At 33.7% G+C, this 17,259-nt stretch overlaps 1 protein-coding gene and 1 pseudogene across 1 annotated transcript; both read left to right on the top strand.

The window, feature by feature from the left end:
• Window positions 1-304: 304 nt before the first annotated feature.
• LOC127546594 (olfactory receptor 11H4-like) lies at window positions 305-10,559 on the top strand (annotated as a pseudogene).
• Window positions 10,560-10,717: 158 nt separating this feature from the next.
• On the top strand, window positions 10,718-11,650 carry LOC127546593 (olfactory receptor 11H4-like). Its single transcript, XM_051973622.1, has one exon. It carries the CDS (start codon window positions 10,718-10,720, stop codon window positions 11,648-11,650), a length of 933 nt encoding a protein of 310 aa, XP_051829582.1.
• Window positions 11,651-17,259: the final 5,609 nt, after the last annotated feature.

The following is a 17,259-nucleotide window of genomic DNA, read 5'->3' as shown; positions in this document are numbered from 1 at the left end:
CTGAAATAGAAGATCAAATACCATATAGTTGGTCCAGATCTGCCCCAAAGTAACCAATTAATAAATAGTTATTCCCTTTTCCTCCTTCTTGAACAGGAAATCAAAAACTCTGGGGCCTCAGTTTTCTGGAAAAATAAAAAGATTGTGGGCTAAGAGCAAGAAAGGATTATTATAAATTGATTTGTAGAGACTAGATATTTATTTTACAAATCTTATAAAGTCTTCAATAAAATCCTTATCCTGGTAATGGCTAAAATGCAAAACCATTGATGGGATGATCTTTTCTGTCTTTTCCACAGCTCAGAGATCAATGAACAAGTCAGAAGCACACACTGTGACTGAATTTGTCATCTTGGGTTTCACTGGTAGCTGGGAGACATGAATCTTACTCTTTTCTCTTTTCTTTATAATCTATATCCTGACCATGATGGGGAATGGGGCCATCATATGTGCAGTGAGATGGGACCAAAGGCTCCACACACCCATGTATATCTTCTTAGGGAACTTTGCCTTTCTGGAATTCTGGTATATAAATTCCACTGTGCCCAGCATTTTAAGAAACCTTCTCTCAGAAACCAAAACCATCTCTTTTGCTGGCTGCTTCCTCCAGTTTTATTTCTTTTCCTCCCTGGCTACAACTGAAATCAATTTCCTGTGCATCATGGCTTATGATCGTTATCTTGCCATCTGCCGCCCACTACACTACCCAACCATCATGACCCTAACGCACTGTTGCACCTTGATGTCTGTGTGCTGAGTGCTAGGTTTCTTAGGGTTTTTTCTATCTACTATTCAGCTCTCTCAGCTATCATTCTGTGGTTCCAACATCATTGACCACATTATCTGTGACAGGGATGCACTAATGAATTTATCATGTGTCCCTGGTCCTGCCACAGAAATTTTGTTCTCTCTCCTAAGCTGCCTCCTCACCTTTCTCCTTATACTCTATATCCTTGGTTCTTACATCTTCCTACTGAGAACTGTGCTACAAGTTCCTTCAGCTGCTGGCCGGTGTAAAGCCTTTTCCACATGTGGATCTCATCTGGCCATAGTTTGCCTCTTCTTTGGGAGCCTTATGATCATGTATGTGAGTCCAACATCTGAGAACTCTGAAGTACAAAAGATCATAAGTTTATTGTATTTAGTGGTGACACCATGTTTAAACCCTCTGATCTATAGTCACCGAAACAAAGAAATGAAAGCTGCCCTGAAAAAAAGTCATGGGGATGGCTTCAGAGTAAAAAAAAAAAAAAAACCTGCATACATGATTTTACATGTAGTTCTAAGTTCTAATGAGAGACAGTTCAATTCAACAAACAATGATTAAGTACTTGCCTTCAGCAAAGCACTGGAAAAACCATGAGGATAAATAAAGGAACACTGAGAAAGGCATATTCTTCTCCTACTACTGCTGAAAGCTGAGAGCTGAAAAGAAACATCTTCTCAGAAAGATCTTTCATTTTTTTATGCCTCTCCTTGGCTGTCCTGGTTCAGCTAGGAATAAGAATCCAATAAAACCATTACCAGAAAACACTGATGATCATTTAGGTTTTAAAATGGTTTTTGTTAATTTTTTGCTATTTGAAGCATCCCATTCTGTTTTGCTATCAGGCTGAAATAAACTCATTTTTATATAATGCATTCCATTTTTGACTGAATACATTCACAAAGATAATATGAAGCTAAAATAAAAAATTAACTGGAAAAAATATACATCAAAGCTTTGATCTACAGAACTAGAAATTGACTCTTGTCTGATTTAATTAGAACTGTCATTACAAACTGTCTTAGTGAATACAAGAGAACACTTATTAAGAAGAGAACATTTCAGAGTGCAAGGAACAAAAAGTTTTTCCTTAAGAAATCATGAATATCTTTAGGAAACAATTTAATATGATTTTTAAGAGATTCTCAATAGCTCAGCTTAGTGACAAAAAAGAAATTTTCACATAAATACCATTCATTTGAATTCAAAATACTGTTTGAGTTGGGTCATTTAGTTGTGTCCCATTCTTTCATATCCCCTTTTGGGATTTTCTTGGCATTGAAGTAGTTTGCCATTTCTTTCTCCAGGTTGTTTTACAAATCAACAAAATGATGCTAATAGAGTTGAGTGACTTGCCTAGAATCACACAGCTAGTAAGTGTCTGAGGCCACATTTGAACTCAGGAAGTCTTTCTGAATTTAGAGCCAGACTTTTAGCCACTGTGTCAACTAGCTGTGAAAACAAATTAAAAACAAATTGACCCTTGACATCAAGGACCTTACATTTTATAATTAAATACAAAGATCCATAAAACTATACAAAGTAATTTCAAGAGAGAAAAAGAGTTAACAACTAAGGGTGGGGAGATCTGTCTTGAAGCTAGGACATTCAGGAATTGAAAATGAGGATGTAGTACTTCCCAGATGTAAAAGAACTCTTTTGCACTGAATCCTGGCAGCCCCTCTCTGTGTATCTGGCACAAGAGATTTTGATGGATGGATTTTGATGCTAAGTGTCCCATCAGGGATATGGTTGAGGTTGTTTAAATTTTCAGTATGAGCATTTATACCCTAGAAAATTGACAAATAAATTTAGGGATTGATTCATCATCTTATTGATTTCTAGACTTTAAAAAGAGATGGAGAAAGTGTGAATCATACAAATTAAATTTAAAAGAGTATCATAAATAATACCAGCACACTCAAGCTAACAAAGAACTTGTTATCTTTTTTTTTAATTCTTGGATTCATACAATATAAACAACAGTAAGCTAAGAAAATAAAAGATATCCCTTTACTGCTTTGGGAACAAAGAAATGATTTTTATTTTTATGTGTCAGCAACCCCACCAACACATAAAGAGAAACATTCTAAGTCTTCTCATTCTATATTCTTCTTACCAATGTCATACTATAAATCTTCCATAAACAAGCTATGGAATATGTTTCTCTGATTGTCCATCATCAGTACTTAGACAGACAAAGACAGAGAGAGAAAGTGAGAGGAGGACAGGAGTGTAGGGAGAGTAGGAAACAGAGATAAAGAAGACAGAAACAGAATGACAGTGATGGTCTAACTGCATTTTAAACTCACAGCATAATATGAGAAATATATATTCTAAATTCACCTGTTTTAGATATTGTGAACTATTACCTCTATTCTTTGTAAGAGGCCATGAATCTCCAATCTTATAGACCTCTGATACAAGGAGCACAATATTATTTGCAAAAAACAACTTCTGGAAGACTTCATAATCCACAAAGGATCTAATATCCATTTTAGTTCTGCAAAGGAATACACCATGAGAATGCCAAAAAAAAACTTTGGTACTTTCACTGGTTTTTCTCCACAATTTTATCTGTTTTATGACAGAAAATGTGATCTTTGTGACCAAAAAAAATCATTTTCAAATGTTTCATTTTTCTTTTCTGACATTTTCATCAAATCTGGCTTCAAGACACATTTAATATATAGTCATAATTTATATAAAAAAGAAAATATGCTTTATGAGTTAACAGCTAGCTCTGCCAACATTTTGGATAATATAGGAGACGTGGACCAAAAGAGAATTAAGTAAACTCCTCCCCTTTCATAAATAGGGTGTTCCTAATGGACTTACACAATTGCTTTAACCTGAGAAGAATTTTGCAGGCCAGAAAAGGAGAAATACATGGGAATTTTCAAAACTAGAGAGAAATACTCAGCTTCACATGAATGTGAAGGAAGGCTAATGCTAATGTTGCCTGACTCCTGAAGAAAATAGGCCCCTGTCAGATGGGTAATCAAAATCAACAACAGAATAACAGAATAACAAAAAGAAATCTTCAGAACAACTGGAGAACTTGAAGTCAAGAAACAACAGGACATAGAATCATGATTTGAGGAGCAAATATGAACCAGTCATTTGATGGTACTATGAATCATGTGAATTATCTTGCTTCCCAGTAAGACATGTGACTCACCAACAACTCAGAATAAATAAAACTTCTCTTGAAATTCCAGGGGCTTGCATGTGAGCTCTTTAAAGCATTTGAAGACAGCCAGTAAGTCTAATATTTTCTAAGTAAAACATCTCCAATGTCTTATCATCTAACATGGTCTCAAAAACATTCACAACACAAATAATCATATAGCATGACTATTATTTCTTCATTTGTTTGTCTCTCCCAATGCTGCTCAAGATCACATTACCTTTTTACTCTGCTGAATCTCAGGGATGAGTCATACAGAATTTTTGCAAACTATAAAACTTGTGAGACTTTTTCCAGACAAAGTGGTACCTAATCATTCTTTCTCTCTTTCAATGAATTGTGTAATAATATCTACAGTAAAGTTTAAAAAAAAACACTAAAACAAAAAGAAAGAAAGAGAGAGGTGGGAAGAGAAAGAAATAAGAGAGAGAGAAAGAGAGAGGGGGAAATAGTGGAGTGAGAATAGAACTGATGCGTGTATTTTAGGAAATATTAGCTATATCACTAAAGGAATGATCATGACATAGAATAGAGTTATGTCAATATATGTGAGAGCATGTTTAATAAATTATATGTTCATGATAGTTGAACAGAATGAAGAAAAACACAAAAAATAGAGTTAAAAATAAAGAAAATGAACAAAATTTTGTAGTGTGAATTTGGTGATGTAAATTTACAGGAGATAAGCCAAATAACTGGATTCAGTCACAGATAAGATCATTAAAAGGAAGATGTGTTGACTGATGCTGAGTGAAGTGAACAGAACCAAAAGAGCTCTGTACATTAGCAATATTGTGAGCATGATCAATTTTGATAGATTTTGCTCTTCTCAACAATACAATGCTCTAAGACAGAGAAACATCAAAAGAAACAACTGTAAAGTCTGAATGCAAATTGAAACATATTATTTTCATGGTTTTTTTCTTTTTTCTTATTCGAGGTTTTTCCCTTTTGTTCTGATTCTGCTTTCAAAACATGACTAATATTAAATAAATTAAATAAAATTGTACATAAAAGGCATATATCAGATTGATTGACATCTTGCAGAGAGGTGAGGGGAGTAAGGGGAAAATCAAAATCATATAAAAGTAAATCTCAAAAACTAAAGAATAATTTTTTTTAAAAAAGAAAGATGTATGTAAGGCAAATATTTCATTGGAGGTAAAAAGACCTATGAATCATGAAACTTCCTTGTTCCCAAGAGATGATTTCTCAGGTGACTACTCCATCCCATTTTGAGCTAATGGGTGTTCTCCTGAGATCCATTTAGATATATCACTAAGAATTTATTTACTTCATTGTACCTAGCTGTGCTAGGAGCCAATTTACTATAAATGAGGGAGAAGTTGCTACCATAAATGGAATACTTAAGGAAGCCATCAAGGATTGTTGCAAAGACAACTGGAACATCAAGGAAACTCATTTATGTGGGAAAAAAATTTTATCGCACAGCAATCTAACTTTGCAATCTCCGAATCCATTTCAAAGTCCTTTCATCAGGGATCAGCCTCTAGGAGTTTTCAGCTATTGATTGAAGAATAGAAATCTCATATACCATGCACCTAATAATTACATTATCTATTCAACTACTAAGGAGAGTTATCCAGGAAGGTGGCTCAGGTTTTCCTGAGACTCCCTCTTTAACTCAGGTTAGCTATACCAACCTCCAAGGAAAGATAGCACCACAGATGGTGATCATCATTGTTCTGCACTAACTACTACAAGTAATCTAGAACACTCTGTTCCTATACAATCCATTCTGTACTGTGCCAGAGTTTGGTAAGATGTATGGTAACAATGAATGTTGATCAAAGCAGCCTTCCCAGCCCAGATTCCAGATGAAAGTATGTGTAGTTTGAATGAGAAAGTCCAAATTCAGTTTCTCAGTTTTCCCCATGACTATTTGATGAGGAAACCATGGTGGGTGAGATAACTTCTTTTTACATACCTATACACCACACAATTCTTCCTCAGAAAGTTGAATTGAGTCACACTTAAAATACATATCTTTTTCTGATATGCTTTGAGGAATACATTTATTTTTTGTTTTAGGGAACAATCATTCACAATACACATTAATATACATAATAATAAGTTGTGTGATCAAAAAAATAACATAAAATTCTTAGCACAGAGCTTTGCAAAGAGTAGGTATTATATAAATGCTTTCCTTTCTCTTTTCCCCTATTAGAATGGTGTTTTATTCTGATTAAAAATTGGTATTCTGAATACAACTCCTCACAACACTGAGCTTCAACAAAAAACTGCTAATATTTCTATTCATTCCCAAAATCTTTTAAATGACCCTTCACTTCAGAATCCACTATTCTTCCTGCATGAAGTTATAAGGTATGCCTCATGATAGTGAAACATGACATGAAGAAATTTACTGTACTGAGTTTATCACTGTAGAATTATGTCTAATGCAATATTCTATAATAAACTATGCAGGATTATATTATGTCTTTATTTTTTTGATTAAAAAAATTCCTCCATTATGACTTTCTATTCTATTCTATGGTTTCAGGTAAAGATGGTCTTCTTCTCCATCATTATTTCTGCATACTAACTTGTTACCTGTGATAGGATTCTTTGTCTCCTGCCTTCAACCCAAATTGAACTAATCCTAAATCTTACCACTTTCCAGAAACAGAATCTAGGAATCCCATTTCATTATCCTATGAGAAATCATATGTTATATGTGAATGTGGAAAAATATGTTTAACTCTGGGTATCCAATTGAAAAACTACATTCTATATTGCTATTTATAAAATAATGAAAAAGAAGAGAACTTCATCAACAAGAATGGAAGGGAAAGACTACATAAAAAGAAAAAAGTAGCAGGCTTCAAGGCCCTAAAATGGATAACTATATATCATATTTAAGGAAAGGTGGTAATCAATACAACTATAGAATAAGTTTTATATATATATATATATGAATAGTAGAAAATGAAACTGGTGCTACAGCAACAAGATTATACAACGTTCAATTGTGTTGGGCATGACTCTTTTCAACAATGTGATGATTCAGGCCTGTTCCAATGATCTTGTGATGATGAGAGCCATCTACACTCAGAGAGAGTTCTGTGGGAACTGAGGGTGGATTACAACATAGCATTTTCACTCTTTTTGTTGTAGTTTGCTTGAATTTTATTTTCTTTCTAATTTTTTTTACTTTTTGATCTGATTTTTTGTGCAACAAGATAATTGTATAAATATGTATGCCTATATTAAATTTAAAGTGTATTTTTACCATGTTTTCTGTTAAACATATAATGGATTACATGCCATCGAGGGGAGGAGGTAAGGGGAAGAGGAGAAAATTAAAACACAAGGTTTTTCAACCTTGTCAGTGTTGAAAAAAATTGTCCTTGCATATGTTTAGAAAATAAAAAACTTCAATAAAAAAGAACTACAAAAAAATTTTGAAAACAATAAAAGTGGTGCTAGAAAAATGAAAAGGTAAATGACCTATGGTTCATGTAAGCAGCACCCTAACCTACTGTTCTATAAGAAATGATGAGCTTAATGATTTTAATGAATAGATTTGCACAAAATAACAAAGAGTAAAATGAGCAGAATCAAGAGAATCTTTATTCAGTAATAGTATTGTTGTCTTGAGAATAAATTCGAAGGATTAAGTCATTTTCACTATTGTAAATACCCACATTAAACACAAAGGACCTGTGTAGATGATACTATCTACAACCAGATAAAGAACTGATAAATAGAAGTATGTATAGGACGATTTTACATGCACAAACATACACACTTACACATACACACATATATCTATACATATACAAGTATATGTTTATGTCTAATGGTAGTCTTCTTGGGGAAAAGGAAGAAGGAAAAAAGAACATTACATGACAACTTTATTATATATTTAAAAGGAAAAGAAAGTTCTGTATAATAGATTTGCAGTTTCATGTATAATTATTTTTTTCTATTTTATTCTGTTATAAAACTGCTTCTTCTATTTCATAAATTTAAAAGAAAATGAATTTAAAAATTTTTAAAAGAAAAAATCCTTCGTAGGATAGCCTCAGGATCAGGAGAATATCCAGGCATCTCTGCTAGGATTTGAGCTGTGATTAGCAGAAATATTAAATAGCTAGCCATAACTGATCAATTTATCCACTCTCACCACATAACTAATCCTCTATAATTAGGAGAATGACCATGATATAAATTAAGATTTATCACTTTTAAAAAATTAATTCAATTTTGTGAAAAGGTGTTTTTAAATGATATGCTCATCATGATATCATCATAGAAATACATTAAAAAGTGAAGATATACATAGTTTATAACTTCAGTTTTACAGAATGCAGTTAATGATGTAAATTTGTACTTCATAAGCAACCACAAAAGAATTCTGACACAAATTTAAGCAATTGAAGGCAGAAGTAGTTGAGACAAACATTTCATCAGGCAGTGAGGATCCCTGTGTTCATTAACTTTTCCTCATTCGCAAGAAATGATGTTTCCTCAGGAGACTGTCTCCCTTTTTAAAATAATGGAACTTCTCCTGAGAGCCACCAATATAGCTCTCCAAACTTTTATTGACTTCATTAAATCTAGTTTTACTCAAGAATGACTTGTTCAACAAAATTGATGAGGGAGAAGGGGATAAGGAGGGACACTTAAGGCAGCAGCTAATGATGCTGTAGTAGAAACCTGGGACTTCAAAGAAATAACTTACATGAAGCATAAATTATGTCTTGTGGGAGACTACTACGATCTCTATACAATTCAAGCATCAGATTCCAAGAGTTTACAGCTATTAATTGAATAAAAGTAAACACCACATACCACTCACTCAACATCTTCTATTTAGCCGATGAGGGAAGTGGTCCAAGAGAGTGATTCAGTATTTCCAGAAGATTCTTCTTCTTCTTTACTCCAGACTAGAATTGTCAACTACTAAGTAGTTTACCAAGTAAAGAAACCATGTTAAATAAAGAGACCAACTAAGTTGGTGATCCTCTAATCACTCTTTTTTTGTTTTCTTTTATGTACTAATTACTGAAAAGACCCCAGAATATACTGGGCCTTTATAGTGTATTTTGCATTGTATCAGAGCTAAGAAAAGTTCCAAAGTTAATGCCACAGTTAGTATTAAGCTTTCCAACATGTTGACTGACAATTAAGTGTGGATCAAAGGTCAAAAAGAAGACTTACAAAGTGTAAAATCCAGAGTGCTCAGTTCCAGGTAAGTGAATGAATCATTTGAAGAAAAAATCCAAACATAGTGTATCTCTTCTCAGCTTTAGTCATGATGATAAGAGGCTACAAAACTTCTTGGTCCATAACTGTACATTACACACTTCTTTCTAGGAAAATTTGAGTTATATCTACAATGAATCTCTGAAAAGCTGGTGTGCTTGAGAACTACAGTTTTTATGTATCAAGCAGCACTATACAGAAAAGTTTATGTAAATAAGGGCTATTATACTAGATTTTTACTCCATTTGGAAATTGGCATCCTCAATACTCCCAAAATTGAGCTCCAACAAGATGTTGCTAATATGAAGTATTCATTCAAAAGTCCATGAGTGATCCTTGACATTTAAATCCCCTATTCTTTCTGCATGATCATAAGGCATACTTCATGATGTATACATGTGTAGAAATCTATGGATACAGAACTTAACATTGAGAGACCGAGAGAGATTGATTTGCAGTACCCAATAATTGGCTTTGCAGGATTCTATGATGCATTCAACTTATGTTCCCTCCCTTATGACTTCCTGTCCTATTTTATAATTTCAACTATAAATATATTTTAAAAGTTTCTACACATTATTATTATACTACTACTAATTATATTTATACTATTTTATATTTGTATTATTAATTATACTAATAATACAATACTACCTCTATAACATGGACAAGTAAATTTACAGCTCAGAATCTCAGTTTACTCATCTGCAAATTCAAAATAATATTATCTATGACACCTAACTATAAGCACTATTGCACATAGCAAATGTGATATACTTAAAATGTTATGTATAATCCAGCTATTGTTTTAAAGCTAAATGAAGATCCTAATAAAATATAAATCTCTTAAGGTCAGGAATTAGTTTTGTCTTTTCATTCAGATTAGACCAACCAGTGCAGACCAAAATACTGTCAAAATATTATTTACTGATGTTTCAGAAAAGAGGCCTTAATGTTGTTGCAACAGAGCTAATGAAAGAAAGAACGTTTCATAATATACAAAGAACTACAAGTAAGAAACTCTGAAAAAAAATGGACTCTTAACCTTTCTGTCTTGAACTCTGATTCACTAAAAAGTCTTCCTCAAATAATAAATCTTTTAAATACCTGAGAAGTTGCTATGACTTTATTGAATGAGTAAAAAGGAAATCCTGCAGACTTTTCTCTGCAGATACCTGAGTCTTGGATACCAAACTAAAAAACAGGTGATGGACACGAAGTCTGAATTGGAGAATCAAATGACATTTGCTTAGTACAGACCCGTCCCAAAGTAATAATTTAATACTTGTTTCTTTCTCCTCCATCTTGAAGGGGGCACCAAAAAAGTTGAGACCTGAATTTGAGGAAAATGAAGAGATTGTGGGCTAAGAATAGGAAAGGATTATTATAACCTGATATGCATATGACTATATATTTATTTTACAAATCCTATCAAATCCTCATCAAAATCCTTGTTCTAGTAATGGCTAAAATGCAAGACCATTGATGTGTTGACCTTTTTTGTCTTTTCCACAGCTCAGAGCTCAATGAACAAGTCAGGAGCACACACTGTGACTGAATTTATCATCTTGGGTTTCACTGGTAGCTGGGAAATACGAATCTTACTCTTTTCTCTTTTTCTCATAATTTATATCCTGACCATGATGGGGAATGGGGCTATCATGTGTGCAGTAAGATGGGACCAGAGGCTCCACACACCCATGTATATCCTCTTAGGGAACTTCGCCTTTCTGGAATTCTGGTATATAAATACCACTGTGCCCAGCATATTAGAAAACCTCCTCTCAGAAACCAAAACCATCTCTTTTGCTGGCTGCTTCCTCCAGTTCTATTTCTTCTCCTCCCTAGGTACAACTGAAATCTATTTCCTGTGTATAATGGCTTATGATCGTTATCTTGCCATCTGCCGCCCACTACACTACCCAACCATCATGACCCTAAAGCACTGTTGCATCTTGATGTCTGTTTGCTGGGTACTGGGCTTCACAGGCTTTTTTCTCTCTACTATCCAGCTCTCTCAGCTATCATTCTGTGGTTCCAATATCATTGACCATATTATTTGTGACAGGGATGCACTAATGAATCTATCATGTGTCCCTGCTCCTGCCACTGAAATTCTGTTCTATATTCTAAGTTCCCTCATGATCTTTTTTCCCATACTCTATATACTTGGCTCTTACATCCTCCTGCTAAGAAGTGTGCTACAAGTACCTTCAGCTGCTGGCCGGCGTAAAGCCTTTTCCACATGTGGATCCCATCTGGCCATAGTCTGCCTCTTTTTTGGAAGCCTTGTGATCATGTATGTGACCCCAAAATCTGAAAATTCGGGAGAAGGACAAAAGATCATAAGCTTATTGTATTTAGTGGTGACACCATGCTTAAACCCTCTGATCTATAGTCTCCGAAACAAGGAGATGAAGGCTGCCCTGAGAAAAGTCATGGGAATTGCTTCAGAATAAAAAAAGCTGTGTACATGAATTTTACATGTGATTCTGTGCTCTAATGACAAGCAATTCAATTCAACAAGCAATTCAACAAAACAATGGAAGAAACATAGAGATGAATAAAGGAACATTGAGTAAGTATATTCTTCTACTACTTCTACTACTGCTGAAAACTGGGAGTTGAGAAGAAACATCTTCTCAGAAAGATGCCTTATCTTTTCATTCTTTGTCTTCACTATCCTAGAATAGCTGAACCTCAGTGGCAGTGAGTAATAAAAATAGCAATTACCTGAAAACACTGGTGATTATGTAAATTTCAAAATGGTATTGCTAATTTTGTACTATTTGGGATCATCCCAATCTGTTTTGCTATTGACTGCTGGAAATAGATTCATTTTGATAGAATCCACTCTTATTTGTGACTGAAGCCATTCACAAAGGCAATATGAAGATAAAATAAAAAAAATAACTAGAAAAAATATAAACCAAGGCTTTGATCTAACAGAACTACAAATTTACTCCTTTGACTGATTTGTTTAGAACTGTTCTTATAAATTGTCTTAGCGATATCAACTTCATCATCAACAAGAGAACATTTCAGTGTGCAAAGAATAAAAAGACTTTTTTTTTAAAACCATGAATTTCTTTAGAGAACAATTTAATAGTTTACTTTTTGTTAAGTGACCGTCAATGACCAAGATTCAGCTTAAAGACAAAAAGGAAATTTTCACACACATACCATTCATTTGAATCCAAAAAACAGTTATTGTTGAGTCATTTCAGTCAAGTCCCACTCTTTCATGACTCCATTTGGGAGTTTCTTAGAAAAGATTCTGTAGTGGTTTGTCATTTCCTTCTCCATCTCATTTTACAGATCAGCAAACTGAGGCAAACTGAGTTAAGTGACTTGCCCAAGGTCATATAACTACTAAGTCCTAAAATCTTCCCAACTTCAGATTCAGACTTGACTCCTCTGTGGCACCTAGCTGTGAAATCAAATTTAAAACAAAATAATCTATGCCATGAAGCACTCTATGTTTTACTGAGGCAACAAACATGTAATCAGATAATGAAATACAAAAGAATACATCAAACTATACAAAATAATTTCAAAAGAGAAAAATCCTTCATAACTGAGGGAATCAGAAAATGTACTAGAACTCTGTCTTGAAGTTATGACATTCAGGAGACAGAACTGAAGATGCAATATTTCCCAGATGTGAAAGAACATTTGTGCAATGAATCTTGATAGCCCCTTTCTGTGCATCTGGTATGAGAGATTTTCATGAAGGATGCTGTCTCTCTTTTTTTACTGGGTAACCACCAAAGTGTGCTTGAAGTTGTTAAGCATTCTGCTTGAGCATTTATAACTTAGAAAATTGATAAATAAATACAGGGATGTGTTTATTATTCTATTAATTTCTAGTTTTTAGAAGGAGAGGGTAAAAATTTAAATCATACAAGTTAAATTTAAGAGTATATCATAAATAAATTTTTCTTCAGAGAGCTTTTGGATAACATTTACTAGCATGTGTTGCTAATAAAGCAACTATTCTCTGTTCTTATTTTTGAATTCTTCTAATGCAAGCAACAGTAAGCTGAGGAAATAAAAGATATCCTTTAATTGTTTTGGGAACCAAGAAATGATTTTTTATTTTTATGTATCAGCAATCCCATCAACATGGAGAGAACATTCCAAGTCCTCTCATTTTATGTAGTTCTTAGCAATGTCAGCTTATACATATGCCATAAACAAGCTACAGAACATGCTAGTGGCCTTCCTCTCAGTCTTTGAATTCTGAATGGATTTATTTTGAAAAGTTTCAGTAAAAAAAGTATTCAGTAAGTAATACGATATTAAATCTCAGTATTATAACTACAGTAACAAAAACTAAAATCACACTCCAACAAAGATGAAACCAGACCTTAGGAATAAAGAAAATGTACCTTGTTCCTTTTCTTAGAAAGATTAGGAACTATAGGAAATGGAAAATGTTAAATTTTATTGTATTAATAGGTTATACATCTCTTCTTTGTGATAAATGAATACTCATTGGATTGATAGGGAACAGGATTTTGGGAAATGACTGTGATAGAAAAATTAAAGTATGGAAATTCATAGTGAAGTTATTACATAGTTATGTTTCCAAATAATTCTGAAATTATTTAAGAATATTAAACAAAATCTCAAACATCATCTCCAAAAACTGAATACAACTTTCTCTTATGTATGATTCTCACCAAATGGTGAGGAAATGGAAAAAGAAGGTTCACCAATCAAACATTTTTTTTAATTTAATGATATAAATTTGCAAAAGATAAGCTAAATAAAAGGATTCTTTCACAGAGATAGCTCATTAGAAGGAAGATGTATGGGAGGCAAATATTTCAACAGGGGGTAGAAAGACCTATGAATAAAAAACTTTTCCTCCCAGAGAATATCATTTCTCAATAAACTACTCTCTACCCTTTTAAACTAATGGGTATTCTCCTAAGATGTATCTAGACACATTCCCAAACAGTTTTTTACTTCAAGGTAACTAGTTATGCCCAGGAGCCAATCTACCATGAATGAAAAGGCATTAATTTAGATGGAATACTTAAAGCAGCAACCAAAGATTGTTGCAAACACACCTGGCTCATTGGAGAAATCATTTATGTGAAAAACAAATTCTAAAGCATGGCAATCTAAATCCCTTTGCCATCTCCCTATCTCTTTCAAAGTCCCTTCATCAGGGATCAAACTTCAAGAGTTTCCAACTATTGAATGATGATTAGAAATGTCATATACCATGCATCTAATAAATTTATCTATTCAACTATTAAGGAAAGTGATACTAGGAAGATGACTCAGGTTTTTCTGAGATATCTTCTTCAATTCAGCCTAGATATACCAATCTCCAAGTAAAGGAAGCATAACAGATGGTCATCATCACTGTTTTGCTTTTCTCTGTGCACTAACTACTGCAAGTAATCCAGAATACTCTGATCCTGTACAATCCCTTCTGTACTCTTCCAGAGCTAAAGGGGGAAAGAAAAGAAAGTTCTACAGTTAATGCTATTGGTGGTATAGAGCTTTGTATTATATTGGGTAAAAAGAGTAGACTCCTCAGCCCAGATTTCATATGAAAATATATATAGTTTGAATGAGAAAGTCCAAATTCAAGTTTCTCTTCTCAGCATTCTGCATGACTATTTGATGAGGAGACAATGATGAATCAACTCATTTTTCTTTCATACTTACACATCACATAATTTTTCCTCAGAAAACTGAATTGAATCATATTAAAAATAGACCCCTGTATTCTAAAGTATAGCATATAAGAAGTGAAAAAAAACCTTGGAGATCAAGTCATTTGGACTTTATTCAATAAAATTAGCAGATCTTTAGGCACTTTTGAGTGATAGAATCACACAGCTTCTGTAGGACTGATTGTTGCTGGGAAAGGCTAAAGATAAAAACACAAATTGAAAAGCAATTATACTAGTCCAAATAAGAAGTAATGAAGCCTGAACTACAATGATGGTAATAGAAATGGAAAGGAGAGGTTAGAAATTATAATAAAAAATATAAAAAAGAATGCAACAAAAATAATCCATTCACAAATAATGTTTGTTGTCCATTCATGTCCTACTCTTCATGACTATTCCACTGGTTCTAATATTAGGAGCAAACAAATAGTGCATAATAATTCCTTTGTTCTGTCCTTGATTTGCTAAAATATGAAGGGATTGTAATGGGATGTTTGGTGGGGGTGGAAACTTGTATTAGTTGAGATTTCTATTCTAATACAGAGAAATTATTTAGACTTAGAATGCCTGGATCCAAACAAAGCATCTGGCATTGTCTTTCATCATACCTTTCTGCACAAAACTATGAAATATATGTCTAATTAGATGTATTTAGAAATGTTTGAATAATCAGAAACTAGTCATAAAGTCTCAAAGAAAACTCTATTGGAATATACCTGGGATATGACTTTTTTCCCTGTGCAGTTCAACATTTTTATTAGTGATCTGAATAAATTTTCATTCAGTTACCTCAAAAAATGTTTATTAAATGCCCACTATGTGCATACAAAGAAAAATTTTAATTGTCTTTGACTTCATTGTGCTTACATTCATCTGGAAGAACAAATATAAAGAGATAAACATAAATTATAAATAAAATAATATAGCATAATCTTATGAAGGAGAGAACATTAGCACCCTGGGAAATAAGAAAAACTTTTGTATAAAAGGTGGCATCTGAATCGTGCCTTAAACGATTATGTTATGACTTCCAAGGGGCAGATGTTAAAAGGAATTCCAGAGATGAAGCACTTAACTTGTGCAAATATTCCATTCTAGTGGTTTCATTCTGTCTTCACTTAACTGCCACTAACTCCCAGTAACTTATCTATGTCCTCTCATTCTTATACATATCAAACCATGAATCTTCTATAATGAATCCATGGTATATATTGAAGGCCTTCCTCTCTGGTCTTCAATATTTAATAAGTTCACTTTGTAAGGTTTTAGTAACATACAAAATAGTGGTTAAAATAATGGAAATTAAAAAAACATTAAAATAAAATGAACATTTCATTATTGACCATGGATCTAGAGAAAAGAAGAGAACTTCTCTCCTTTTCTTGCAGACTGGGGACCACAGTTGCTATTCTTCAGCTACCATGCCTTATTATCTTACCAGTCACCCAGTTCCTGTCCTAGAACTTTGTGAGAGCTCTCTATAACTATCCCAACTCAGACACATTAGACTGCCTACTACTGTCCAACCATCCTCATGTCATGCTGCTGACCACACCCCATCCACTTCCATTATCAGCTCTGGAAAACAATAATGAAATCAGTATCCAGTCACATGACCAACAAGATGGAAGACTATATATACACATTTTCTCCAGTCCTTATCAACTCTTCAAAAAAAAAAAAAAAAAAAAAAAGCTTGAGAAGAATTATGAACCAGAGGTAGAGCAATTATAGCTGATTGCATAGGATCAAAAAGTAAGAAGCCCAATAAGATTACAACTTTATGAATTGACATGTGAGAATGCTAATCCTCAATATAATCACTCAGCACCCATCTCCCACCAATTTACACACTCTGCCAACATATACAAATAGACCAAGAGGCATGTGCTTTGCAACGTTCTCCTTCAGTCTCAGAACTCTGCCCCTGCCCTTCCCTATACTCCTTTTACTACAAGGTGTTGACATTGATTCTGCCCAGGCACATACAATTTGGGGGAAGGTTACTAGAGTGGGTAAACCCAAAGTATCAGACAATCTAGCCAGAATACTCACCCAAACGTTCCCAACTCCACACTGATTCAAAGAACTAAAAGTCTGAAATCTATAAGCTCTAGTATTTCTTTTAAGGTCCAGGTTTTTCTTCTCAGAGAAGCTTAATTTTCTTTTTCTTTGAGTCACTAATTAAGGGCCAAGTGCCAAGGCAGAGCAGAAAGAGAGCCCCTTGGCTAGTAAAGGGAAAGGGGAATAACCCCAATTTTCCCTGGACAATGTTAGTTTTATTATAATGCTTAGCATATTACCAATACATAGATAGATAGATAGATAGATAGATAGATAGATAGATAGATAGATAGATAGATAATGTCTAC

The sequence above is a fragment of the Antechinus flavipes genome, chromosome 2 (genome assembly GCF_016432865.1).
Source record: "Antechinus flavipes isolate AdamAnt ecotype Samford, QLD, Australia chromosome 2, AdamAnt_v2, whole genome shotgun sequence".
NCBI classification, from domain to species: domain Eukaryota; kingdom Metazoa; phylum Chordata; class Mammalia; order Dasyuromorphia; family Dasyuridae; genus Antechinus; species Antechinus flavipes.
This window is presented reverse-complemented; position numbering and strand designations above follow the sequence as displayed.

Bases quoted from the DNA above. Each gene is read 5' to 3' on its own strand.
- LOC127546593 (XM_051973622.1), top strand. From the start codon at position 10,718: ATGAACAAGTCAGGAGCACACACTGTGACTGAATTTATCATCTTGGGT.